At 38.4% G+C, this 13,352-nt stretch overlaps 1 protein-coding gene and 1 long non-coding RNA gene across 3 annotated transcripts in view; both read left to right on the plus strand.

Annotated features, from left to right (window-relative positions):
- Positions 1-905: 905 nt before the first annotated feature.
- Positions 906-2,006, plus strand: LOC113354289. Of its 2 annotated transcripts, XR_003361783.1 has the most exons (4): positions 906-1,045; positions 1,144-1,217; positions 1,522-1,595; positions 1,797-2,006. It is a non-coding gene; the product is annotated as an uncharacterized LOC113354289 (long non-coding RNA). The 2 variants fall into 2 exon arrangements; XR_003361782.1 differs by having other exon boundaries at positions 924-1,217.
- Positions 2,007-9,077: 7,071 nt separating this feature from the next.
- The window catches only part of LOC113352477 (protein FAR1-RELATED SEQUENCE 5-like), a 14,147-nt gene continuing 9,872 nt past the window's right edge, over positions 9,078-13,352 (plus strand). Inside the window, exon 1 of the mRNA XM_026596291.1 lies at positions 9,078-9,312. Within this exon, the coding sequence (XP_026452076.1) occupies positions 9,078-9,312 (235 nt within the window). The remainder of the gene's footprint in view (positions 9,313-13,352) is intronic.

A 13,352-nucleotide genomic window follows, 5' to 3' on the forward strand; every position in this document is an offset into this window, starting at 1 on the left:
GGTTATATGAGATAAGTATTATCTTGTTTGGTTAGACATTATTCGGTAATATTGGAGCATTTTGTTCAAGAGAATTATTTTAGGGTTTATGATTAATACAATGTTGGATCGTAGTTTGTTGATTGATTCATCAATCGTTAAGTGTGCAATTCTCTATCTGGTGGTTCCATAATAATGAAGAAGTCGTAACCGTTTTGGTGGATGTAGGCATATTGCCGAACTACGTTAAGTCCTGTGTGCTTTACTTATTGCTTCTAATATATGTTTGCATCGTCTATCTTTCATTCTACGTCGATCCAAAGATTTAGTGTCTTGTGGGTTAATTCTATTTGGATCCCCTTAACAAGTGGTGCAGTTAGTTTGGCTATCTCCCACAACACAAAAAACAGAGTTCATTATGTCGAAAGAACACCTAATTAAAACCACAAAATCAAGTTTGAAAATAAAGTTCATTAAATGGAACACCCAATCAAAATTCATTATTATGAACAAAAAAAGCAGAGTTCATTCGTCAAAATGAACACCCAATCAAAGTTTAATTTTGTGAACTGAAATCAGAATTCATTCGTCAAAATGAACACCTATTAAAAACAAACTAATTCAAACCTATAACAGAGTTCATTCTTTCAAATGAACACCTAATAATAAATAAACTAAAGCAGAGCGGGTTTTTTTTGGCCATCCACCATCCATTGTCCTTGAGACAATTATGGGCTTCCATTTTTTATCTGGGAAGTAGAATCTTGGCGGTCCAAACCGATTCAAACCTCACCTATCTCCACGTGTTTCCTTAAACAACAAAATTACTCCATGTATCGCTTTAACTCCCTCTTCAGTTATTTGTTTTCGACTCCACGGATCTCCCCTTAACTCCCTGTTTAGTTTATTTTTCCTGAATTTGAACTCTTCCATGATTCCTTCCGAAAACTGCCTAACCCACCAAATCATTTTTTCTTCTCAAAAATATTATTGGTTTTTTTCACGAATAAATTGATTAATGTTTTTGTTCTCATAGGGGCATAAATTTCTCCAAGTATCTATCAAGGTTTTAGTAGATGATCTCAGTTTTTACGATTAGAAGAATATGTTATTTGATCTTCAATTTCAGATTTACATTTTTATGCCGCGATTTTTATTTTCCAGGGTTTCCTCCCAGAAAAATCAGATTGTGAAGAACAATGCTGGTGCATACACTGGTCCTAAAACCAAAGGATGGGGTTTGTTATATTGAACCGTTTTATGTTAAAATTCATCGTGTTTCCATTTTCCCAAACATGTGATTTTTTTCTTTTTCAAAATTAGGTTTTGGTTGATGTTTCATTTGGATTGTACAATTAGTTGATTATCGATGAGTGCTTAATCCATCTGTGTTAACATGTTTTGTTTCTATAAATAGTGTGCTTATATCTTCATTTGACAGTCCCTGAAACTGAACTAGCCTGTTCTGATAGTGTTTATATCGTTGGTAACTTCCTTCCTTCTTTTGGATTTTTATTAATATTATTTTTTCTTGGACATCAGTACCAGTCTGCACTTCTTGCGTTTGGCTACAGTTATCAAGAAATTAAAGCTTGCAGATTGCATTTCTCATTTTGGTAGTGTTCTATAATCTGACTTCATTTTGCACTTCTTGCATTTGGCTATAGTTATGGAGAAATTAAAACTTGCAGATTGCGTTTCTCATTTTTGTAGCTTGCACTTGGCTATAGTTATCAAGAATTTAAAACTTTCTAATTGCAGTTCTCATTTTTGTAGTGATTTATAATCTGACTTCATTTTTTATTTCTCATTTTCAGGCGTTCCAAATTTCCAACATCCACTATGGAAGTTAAAACTTACCGATTATCATTAAAGGCCTGAAAAACAAGTATAAACATTTACTCCCTCCGTATCTATAATACGTGCAGAATTTTCATTTTTCCTTGTACAACTACTAGAATATGATCTGTGCCGTAACGGTCCGGAATTGTGTTGGTGTTACTGCAAAATGAGACATTGTTAACTTATATGACTATGGTAGTGTCCTTTTTTTTTCTTTCTTTTTCTGGTAACGAAGTTTTCTTTCTATTTTCTATAAATGATGGTTTATGAAACACCCTTTTTAACACATGTGATGAGGCACAATAGGTCCCCATAATACATAGTTATTCGTTTTTGCAATTTTATATGGGTTGTTAATAGGGTTTTTTAATAAAGTGACCACCTTTTTTAACTATATTTAAGAAAGTGGTCGTTATTTTGAATCTTTATATAAAGTGGTTGATATTGACTTTTTTCATCCCGTTTTTTTTCAAAAAACGGGTAACGGCAGTTATTGCCTATGTGTCAGTTATCCAGCCCATTCAAAAGACACTTAAGTCCCTCAAATCGTATCACTTGTTCGAGTTATCAATTTCATCTTCTTCACGTCTGATTCAATTCCTAAGATTACAGTGATTCATTAACAAATTTATATGAAAACAAGTATATATTCATGATCTCCAAATTACAAATCAAAAAATTGAACCAGTTATTAGATAAGACCTTATAATGTTGATGATGATCATCGTGATGGTAGAATTGTTGGTGTTCATGGTACCTAATTCTTCTCAAATAACCTCAAGAACCATGGTTAGCCAACGAAATGGACTTGGTTCAAAAACTGGTGACAACGAAACTTGATTTTTTAATGAATTACACTGTCAGTCCTTTTCACAAACACCTTGTGTGTGTCTCGCTGCTGAAGTAGGAATTAGTTTATTGTGCTCGGTAAGCTCTGTGGTATCTTCTTCATCGCTGTAATTTCATATTCCGTCGACAACCGAAAAAATTGATGATACACAAACACTGAAACCACCACATTAAGAAACTGAAACAATCCCTTGTTGATTAACGTAATGTACTCATCTCTGCAACCCATTCAGCCTACTGCAGCAATTACACCCTTACCTGCATATTTCAGCTGCAATATCATCTCATCTTATTACCTCTTCTCATTTTCACGACATTTAAGCTTAATTCCTTCCTCTGCATCGATAACAACAAACACAAACTCATAGGTCATTCAGTATTCAACCTTCTCCATACCAGCAACACTAGAGTACCTACAACATCACCTCTTCAACAACAGCTGCAATAAGTCCTCACCTCCAATATCTTCATAAACCGTATATACCAGACCCCATGTTGACTTCAAATGCTCATCTGTAGCTGAACCCATACAACTGCATCTGTAACTTAACCACCATCTCAATTTCTACAACTCCTTCCAACCCAGAAACCACCTACAACTCTAGGTGCAATTCCACTAGAACAACAGCAGCGTAGCTACTCTGTAAAACAAATATCTTCAACACAAGCCCATACATAACTGAGTCTCTTCATCTCTTCCTTGTTTAGTTCAACAGACCTATCTGATATCAGTTTCTCATCTAACCATCAAACTAACAGCACCATTTCTTATTTCTGCTATTGCTCTTCTCATTGAAGTCATATCATCTCCCTGTAATTTCTCAATTCCGGCACACCCGTATCTCACACTGAAGATCATATCTTCAACCAACCTTCCAATTGATTAAACAAAGCAAAAAGGAGAAAGAGCCCCAAACCCTAGAATTCAAATCAACGGAAATCAATCGATTTCACCATCTAAACATGAGTTTTCGTCAAATACTAAGTTAATTAATGCTTGGGTTCTAAAAATCTTACTAGGATTCGTATTTCTTCATCCCCGATTTGTATTTCACCTTCCTGCATCCAACGAAACCCTAAAACTTCAAAATTTCCAAATATCACTAACATCACGCATAGTCACCTTCATCACTGATTACTTATTTTTCATCAATAACTTGAATTTCTAACCCTAGTTTCAAAGAGAAGGATCGTGGAGGGAGAGACAGAAACGAGAAGAAGAAGAAAGAAATAAAGATGAAAAGAAGTGTCTGAATCGCAAGGTTATAAGGATGGGGATATGGTGGTAATTTTAAGCCTGAGAATTGACTAAGTCAGCTTGGTGGACTGTTTTGGTGGGACCAGGTGTTATATCTAACAGAAAGGCCACTTTATAGAAGAATTTGAAATCTTGGCCGGTTTATAAATTATATGATAGGAAGCTGGCCACTTTATTAATTTGCCCTTGTTAATACTACCTTGGGATTAAACAACCACTTCAAGCAATACTACAATTTACTGAAAATTGGTTGTCAGTGCATGTAAACTTTGCAGTACTTTCACTTATTGTGGTCTGACCGTCTGGTGATGCTTAATCAACTACCTAATTGTATTATATGAAAGTTTAAAAGCAAAAAGAGCAACTCATGTCCTACCTAAATTGAGCCCAGTTACATAAGTGGCATTTCTTCTCGCCTTAAACACTGTCAATTTTCCAACCAAACAAAAGGCTTCTCTAAGCAAAAAAAGAAAATGAGTTTAGTAACTTTCTGATGTATATATTTTGAATACTCCCTCCATTTCTGGAAAAGAGATACTTTCACTTTTTCAATTTGTCCTATTTTTAGACTAAAATGAAAAAGTGAAAGTATCTCTTTTCCAAAAACAGAGGGAGTATTAATAAAGACACCTCGGTTTTTTACACCATTTGATGCAACCTAGACTCTATACTAAATTAATGATATCAAAATTGACCACCATTGCACCTAGATTCTATACTAAGTTAATGATATCATGATTGATCACCATTGCACATCTAAAATGCCAAGTTACCACTCAAGATATGATACCCTTCATTTTCTTTGGATTGTTCCCAATGGTTGCTCTATTGTCATTCCCCCATGCACTAACGGTTGACATTTTCTTCAGCCCGCTGTGCCATTCTACTAATCAAACTGAACTATATCCCCGATGAAAATGACCCTTTGTTCTCTTTGTTCGGGTTGGGTGGTTTTGGAGGGGAGTTAATCGCACCGTTTAGACCGTGAGTGCTGCAGACATTAGATGTCCCGCCGGCGTGGCCAGACCGCCTAAGCGCCCTTGTTTCCAAAGGGAAAACTCTTCGCTCAATCATTCTCGATGCCGATAGTTCGGCTTTCCACCACTTTATCCTCCGCATTAATCCACTTCCCCGATAACACCCCTGCCAAGTACATCCCGCCCTACCAGAGCTGTCCAGTTCGGAACTATATATCACGTGAAAAGAACTAATCTTAAAAAATTATGGGCCATATACCATTTACTGTAAGAGTAAAATACGTTGTATGGCAGTAATATTACAATCACCTTCAAAACAAATAACTAAACTTAAGAAAATGAGATAGTTCATCTCCCATAGTATGTTCGTTTTAACAGTATTTCATTAGAGAACGTCAATAGGTTCATGCAGTTGTTTTACTATAACAGTATTTTCGTTCGTGTCAGCTGTTGATCCCAGCTGGTTCATGTTCTTTTTAACAGTAGTTTGATTCATACAACTGACCTCATCGAGCTGTTTTACTATAACTGATCATGAGGGGAATTGCCAATCTTCGCCCATTGCTGGTGAGAAATTCTAGTTCTTCTTACCAAAGAAGGAAAATGCTGAAAAGATATCAGAAACGGTCATGAGAAATAGTAGTTTTCAAATTATAAAGCAAAACCAAAATCGAAATCAAAACCATATCATACTTATACTTTATGTACCACATACTTTGAAGAAGAGTGAAAGCTAGCAACCTTGGAATCAGTTTGTGCAAGACCCAACAGAGCAGGGTTGCAGAAATGACAAATAAAATACTATGTAATCTTAGATTCTTACACTATTTAAAGTGAATTTCTCTATTCTTCCTAATGAATTTGAAACCCTTAGGATTTTTCTCCATTTTCTGCATTACTAAAAACAATTACCAACAATAACCACATAGTCAAGAAATTACAGAACAACACGTGATATTATTGCTTCAGATTTGATTTGCAGTATGTGAAAATGAGATCGACAATGATAAATTTAATCCAATTTATATCTACAAAACTACTTCACCATAAGTTGTTATTTGTTCCATTAAGCTTTCGTAGATTGTAGACTTACAGAACTTGATTCTAATAAGGTCCAGCCTTTTGTTCGAGTACGCCCAACTTCTTTCTTCTTAGATTTTCGACAATGGATATCCTAGTTATGTTTATATACATGAGTGGAAAAATAAGTATTTAGTTAAAATCAAAAGAAAAATATCAACATTAAATATCAGTTCCTACAATGAATATGCTAAGATTATAAGTGAAGATTTTTTGAAAGCAAACAACTGAAAAAAACTTACAACTGCTATTAGAAAGTGTGATAACAGAACACAGCCATGAATATGTATACCCATAGTGATAACAGAACACAACCATGAATATAAAACAACTTACAGATATTACTGCAGTATTTTCATAATTGCCGACATCACGATCTACTGGTTAGGTCTTCCTTGAAACACAAAACTACATGGTATAAGTATTAGAGAACTACATACATGAGAGTAAAATGAAAATAGGAAAATTATATAAACAACTTTGGACTGCAGATGAAAACAATGCAACCTTCCTTGGCTGTTCTTGACATTTTTGTGAAAAATTAACAGAATATCACTTGAGAAACCTACAATATTAAAATGATCAAAGTCAGTAAAAGCGAAATAAGAGTACCTTTGTAATATGGACAGGGGGTGAGAGCTTGTGTTTCCAATTTTTCAGATAGGGGTATAGGATATAAATACAATTACCTCAAATACTTAAATACTGGATTCTCACTTGATTAGCAAAGACATCAACAAAACTTTTTGTGCCAAGACCTACAATGCTACATAAAAATAGCAATAAAACTGAAACACAGTCAATATGAAGTCACCAAAATGCTTCCCTAAAATATAAATTTAAACCATGAGGTTCAGATGAAAATGGCTTATTTCTCAATTCTTATTAGTCGCTCTTCTTTGTTACCGCCATGTATCTTTGCAGCACATAATTGCATCAACATGATATGCCGATTCTTGATTGCAGTTGGCACAAACTTTTGGCTCCAACTTTTCTTTGTCTCTAATATATACAAAATTATCAACCGAGAATGATAGACTAATAAACATCTGCGAAATCCCAAAATTCGTTGTTTAGCTTCCTTTGCTCATTCAATAGAAAATCCACCACATAAGTTGTAATTAAGGAATGAAAGTTTCAATATTTATTCAAAATCTCATCATACGTAAAACCTTCTACAGTTTGCTGTCATACCAATAAAACATCCTGAAAAAAAAAAAGAATTCCTCCTAAAGTTCAAGCAGATGAATAAACAAAGGGGAAGAGGTGAAAGTAACACAATACAAAAGATAGTGATGTTAAACTTCAGGGGATGGGTGTTGTAATCACGCCATTAGTGAATCAACAGCTGTTAAAAAAATTATGAATCAGAAATCTAGGGCTTGCTTTTGATACTGGAAAATAAAACCCAATATTAAGAGAGAAATAATAAACCTGATTTAAAGATGAATCATACATGTTCTTCTTCGATTTGTTGGACAGATTTCCAGATGCATGAGAAAAAAGTTTGTGGGTGAGTTTATGAGGTTCAAGAAGATTATATTCCATTCAATTCCACTCCATTAATTGCAAAGAAGAACAAAATACTCAACATAAATCTCATTGATTTCCAAGAATGAAACGGATGGTTCTTCAGTGCGTTTTGTTTTCATCTTTCATCAAGGGATTAATTGCGCACATTGAATGGAGATTTTCATTGTGTACATGAGACAGTTACAGACGTTGGATGAGGGCTTAAAACAGGGTTGCATTCTGGGCCGCGATTTATACTTTGCACTTTCCTCTGTGTTAAAGCAATGGGAACCATCGTACGTGAGACACTCACAGACGTTGGATGAGGGCTTAAAACATGGTTACATTCTGGGGCGCGATTTATACTTTGCACTTTCCTCCGTTTTAAAGCAATGGGAACTATCGATCGCAAGAGAAAGTTCAAGCAGTGCCGTCAGATGGTTTAAAAACCATTTGTTTTTGTAAGATGGATATAAGCGGAGTCCAAATTTCAAAATATTTTTTTTATTTATATTACCCCTATTTATTTGCTTGGAAATCATCACAATTGAGTATATGTCTTTAACATTAAAAATATAATTAAGGGTAAAATAGGAAAAAACATAAAAAATTATGAAATCAAAAAAAAAAGTTTAATCTAAGAGAATTGGTCCCTCCGCCTATATATGTGGTATGGTGGGAGCAGTGAACTTGATGTTTATGGTTTTCCATGGAATTTGGAAATCCCTTGCTTTTATAGTGCCTTTATAGTAAATGAAAAATTTGGTTTGTTCTTACTTGCATAATCATAATAATGTGAAATCATGTTTTCCATTAAAGTTCTGAGTTCCCATGGTCTTTAGTGGGGATCAATTAGAACCGCAAAACTCTTAGATGCTCTTTCTTAATTAATTCATGTTTTCCATTGAAGTTACCGCAGATCAAGTAGCTGTTTGTGCTCGTTTGGTGACAATAAACAGCCATATGTATGACTATTCTAAGCCAATTTGACATCTTAATTGTATGTCATAAGCACATAACTTTCGAATGTTGGAGAATTTCCCGATGGCTTTAAACTGTAGGTTAAGGTGCTAACAACTGGAGGGATATTTAGCAATCGGAAATGATAGATACACCGAAACCAGGTCCTATGACGTGCACCGAGCAAACGTGGCATGACAGCTGGCATGACAGCATTGGATTAGCATCCACTTTAATTTGAATCTGGTTTTCTCTCTTTCTTTTTTTCCGCCATAACTAGATTTCTCTCTCTTTTTTCGGCCAAAACTGAAAAAGATTTCAGTAGAAAGAAAATAAAATCAGAGTGAAGTTCGGATTTACTTTCCTTCCATGACTGAGAAAGGGAAAAAAAAGAGGCGAAAATAGGGTCTTCATAATTTCTATTAATTAGGGAAGCTTGCTCAATTTCGGTAAGTAGATTTTTTTCTTCCCCGATTTTTGTTTCAATTGATTTATACATTCGTTTGTTATTGGTTATTTTGGTAGAATTTATATTTTATTATAAACCCTAATCACCAAATTATAAAAGAAAGTTATCAGTTTTTGTTCCCTGTATAAATTATCAGTTTCATTGTGTAGATATGGATGCAGAAGAGTGTGATGTTGCTGAATATCCAGATGTTGAGATTTTGAATGCCAAAGATCAAAGTGAGACAATTGAATTAAAGATAGGAATGAAATTTGAAGAGTGTGATGTTGCTGAATATCCAAATGTTGATATTTTGGATGCCAAAGATGAAAGTAAGAAAATTGAATTAAAGATAGGAATGGAATTTGATACGGCAGAAGAAATGTATGAATGTTATAGAAAATTTGGTATGCAACGGGGTTTTGGTTACGCTTGTGTTCAAGGAGGCAATCATAGAATCCTATCAAGCACACCATTGAATGCTGGACCTGTGGACACACGAACTACGCGGGGTCCGAATGCCCGCAATCAATTGTTAAAGTCTAAAGAGATTACGATGATGATACCCGGATGTGGGTTCATTGGCTCAAAACCCACGGGTTTATCATGGCCTCCTCCAACTTCCCCATGCGTAGCGATTATGCATGGGGTACAAATATAAAAGGAAAACAACATATATAAGCAAATGCATGCGGAACTAAATAAATGCAAAGTGCTGAAATGTAAATAAGACCAAGGTTTACGTGGTTCAGCACTAAGGCCTACGTCCACGGGTTTTGTTGTTCTGCTATATTATTCACGGTTACACGAATAGTTTGAATGACTTGGGGTTTACATATTTCTCTCCACTATGGGATTCCTTACCTTTGCTATTCTCTCTCTCTCTCTCTCTCTCTCTCTCTCTCCTCTGATGTTTTTCGATCCCCCTCCCCCTTTGTGGAGATTGGGTATTTATAAGGTAGGAATGTGGGACCCATCTCTGAAGACCGTTGGAACCTTATCTTCTAGTGTCTTGTGTCCATCACGCAGAGGTCTGCGTTTCCCCCTAGATCCCGCGGAGGCATCTTCGCTCGTTCCACAGGTCGGTCGACACGTGCACTGCTCAGAGTGTTTAATGCGGGTGGTTGAGGGGTCTGCTCGTGTCAGACAAGTGTCTTCTGCCCCTGTCAGTCCGTGTCAGCTGACTTTCTCCCCACCGTTGATCTTAGCTCCTCTTCTGGGGATGAGATAAAGCAACTCCTAGGGGTTTATTTGGTGCTTCGCGACGCATCGTGTTTTGATGTCTTGGCTTGCATGCTTTCCACGTACCTTTCTGTATCCACGTGTCCGATAGTGAGATATATGTGTACACAATTTGCCCCTTTTCTTCAGGCTTAATTGACTAAGGGGTGCCTTGAAGAAAAACTATCGTCGCATATCCTTCTCACTCCTAATAACTTCTCCTAGATACTTGGACACGTCTTTTATTCGTGCATTAACTGCTTATGTAACGGGCACGTTTTCCTATTTCTCCCTTAATTTCCTCTTTTCTTTCGGGTATTTTAAGGATGGAGAGGAAATTTAATTTCATTCTTCCTAAACACTCTCTCAGTTCATTCTTCCTTTAAGTTTCCTACCTGCCTTCATTAAACCTGTGACCTTAAATTCTTTGTCAGTCTTCATTGCACCTGTGATCTAATCTTCTGTCAGTCTTTATTGCACCTGGGATCTTCCCCTGTTCGTTTCTTCTACTTGCTGTTTTTTGCCGGTGAGTTTTTCTTTTCTTGATTTCACTGTTTTATGCCGTGTTGAATTGTGAATTTTCTGCTATTTGTTGTTCCTTGTTTGTGATGAAGAACTCTTTCTGATGCTTGCATACTAGTTTGCCCCTGTTCTTCATCTTAAATTAAGGCAGCCATTACTTCGAGGGTGGAGTATTGAGATTGTATCCTAATTTTAGGGTTTCTTTGTTGTCGTGGTTGTATTGCTATGAATGTGTTTTTTGATTTTTGGTTATTGTGTGTAACCTGTTCTTGATTTTATTCTTTCCGCAGCCATGTATGACCGTCCACGGGCTACCTATGAGACTCCTGATTCTAGGTTGTCGAGATCTCCTCAGCGTCGAGAGTCTCAGGATGATGTTCGTCGGAGTCGAGTGTCTTCCGGAGCGAGAGCCTCGTCTTCTCGGGAAGAGATTCCTCCAATAATTCCGTCTGGCTCACGGAGAATATTTAATCAGTCAATGGTGCGTCCTCGTGAAGAGACTCGGAGTACGCAGGCTCCTCCCCGCGCTGTTGCTTTTGACGTTCCTCCTTTACGTTCGTTAGTGCCCGAGCATCATCCACGGTCTTCTCCAACTTTGAAAGGGAAGAATACAAAGGGCGTAGCTCCTGCGGCTGGATCTTCAAAGAATCCCCCCGTGAAGAGAAAAGCGTCTGAAGCGTTTGTTAGTTCATCCGGTCCCGCCGAGGAGGAAGAGGCTGCTCCCTTGATACGCAGTGTTTCCGTGAGCAGGAGAAAAGTAACCTTCAAGCATATCGATCTTGAAATATTCAAGGAGAAACATGAGCTCCAAGCCTTCGGGGTTCGTTTTTATGCCCCCGAGGATGATATTACGTATGAGCTGATCTCTAAGTATGAATTCGATGAATTTCACTTGTTAACGACGGTTGGGGCCTTCGAGGCTGGTCTGATGCTGCCGTTGTACAAATCGGGTGATTCCTTCTATTACGACGTGCTTGCTAGTCGTGAGGGTTCTTCCACAAATACTCATAGCCGTTCCGTATCCCAATTATCGGGGAATTATCTCCGCGCTCTGAAGGAATGCTATCTGCGGAGTAAGGGGGAAACGTCGATGACCTGCTACGTCCCCAATCCCTTGGAGAAGGAATGGTACACTCCTGAGAATTTTAATAACTCCTTCGGTGATTACGTCAATAGCAGGAATCGCAAGCCGTGGAGTGTCAGCCTTCGGAATCTTCCTGCTCCTCGAGGCGAGATTCGTCTGTTAAATGAGGTCAGCGATGCCAAGCTGAAGTATGTTCCTGGCACGGAGGCGTCCAATCGTCGGAAACTCTTCCCCGCGCGAGAAAGGATCAAGCGTGATCATGACTACGAGTGGCACGCCACTGTCATTGAGATAGTAGGTCCGTGGGCTTATGGTTGGATTCCCGGTTCCCGTGGATGGCGGCCAACCGAGAATAGTAAGCCGCGCGAATCTCCTCCCGCTCGCTATGGAGATTTCTGCCCCTGGCGTCTGAACTTTGCGGGCATGAATTTTCCTTATGCCCTGGATGTCGTAGAGGGAGACGAGGAGGATGGTTCCGGTGCTATACTCCCCTCGAAGAATGTCTCAGCTGCTCAGGTACGCAGATTCTAGTTGTGTTTCGTTTTTATAACTTCCATCGGACGGGAAGAATAATTCCTTTGTGGTTTCGGTTTCAGGTATTGAAGAAGACAAAGATTAGGCCGAAGCAGTCTTCTACTATGGTGGTGGGTGAGGTTGAGGTCCAAGAAGAAGTTACTAGTCCTGTGAACGAAGAGTTTGCCGAGAACGAGATTACAGATGGGGAGGAACGTACTGGTACCTCCCCTATCAATGCCGAAGAAGAGGTCTTTGCTGGTCCCACCGGTGATGGAGGAAGGAACAAGGGTGTAGTGGCGGATGATGTTGTCATCGAGGATGTTTCCGTCCCTGCGGGTGATGTTATGGATACCCTCCCTTCTTCTCAAGAATTTTCTTTCGATCGGATGTATTCCACGGGAGAGTTCTTTAACGAAGCCCTCGATTTTCCCGAGGACTTCTCTTTACTTTCCCCTAATGACAATTGGGATGTTCTTGGTGGTGATGGTAATGGTGATGCTGCTGTAGAAGGTGTTGGTGCGGAGGAGCCTGCTGTGCATGTAGGCGCGGGAGAACATGCCAACGTTCGTGCTGAGGGGGTCGATTCGGTCAAAGAAAAATCTGTTGTGGACGCGCCCGCCGATAGTCTTCCCCAGTCGCCAATGTCTGAGGGTGAGGATGCCATTATGAGTTGGTTCAAGGAGAAGAATCTTCTGTTTGTCTCTCATCCTGCTCCTGTGGTTGTTGGGGAAAAGGAATCAACCGCGTATACCCGTCGTATGATGGAGATGTCTTCGAAGGCGCAGGTGTCTGAAGCCTGGGGAACAAGGTTGACCGTTCCCGAAGCTACCCTCGTGCCGGAGCCTCCTACTTCTGTTGCCGATATGATGGCTGTTGCCGACGGGTATCAATATGGCTTCCCGCAACAGCGCGTGCTGGAGGTAAATTTTCGTACATTCTTGTTCGTGAGAATAGGACGCTTTGGTTGAATAATGTTTTGTCATTTTGGTGTAGATGATGAGGAGCGAGCATTGCAACCACGTGCTATATCAGTTCTTTAAAGCAAAATCTCTGAAGCTCGAGGCTAAGCTTCGTCATCGGGAAAAGGAATTATCTGCGGCGGAG

Source organism: Papaver somniferum, chromosome 2, assembly GCF_003573695.1.
Source record: "Papaver somniferum cultivar HN1 chromosome 2, ASM357369v1, whole genome shotgun sequence".
In the NCBI taxonomy this organism is placed as follows: domain Eukaryota; kingdom Viridiplantae; phylum Streptophyta; class Magnoliopsida; order Ranunculales; family Papaveraceae; genus Papaver; species Papaver somniferum.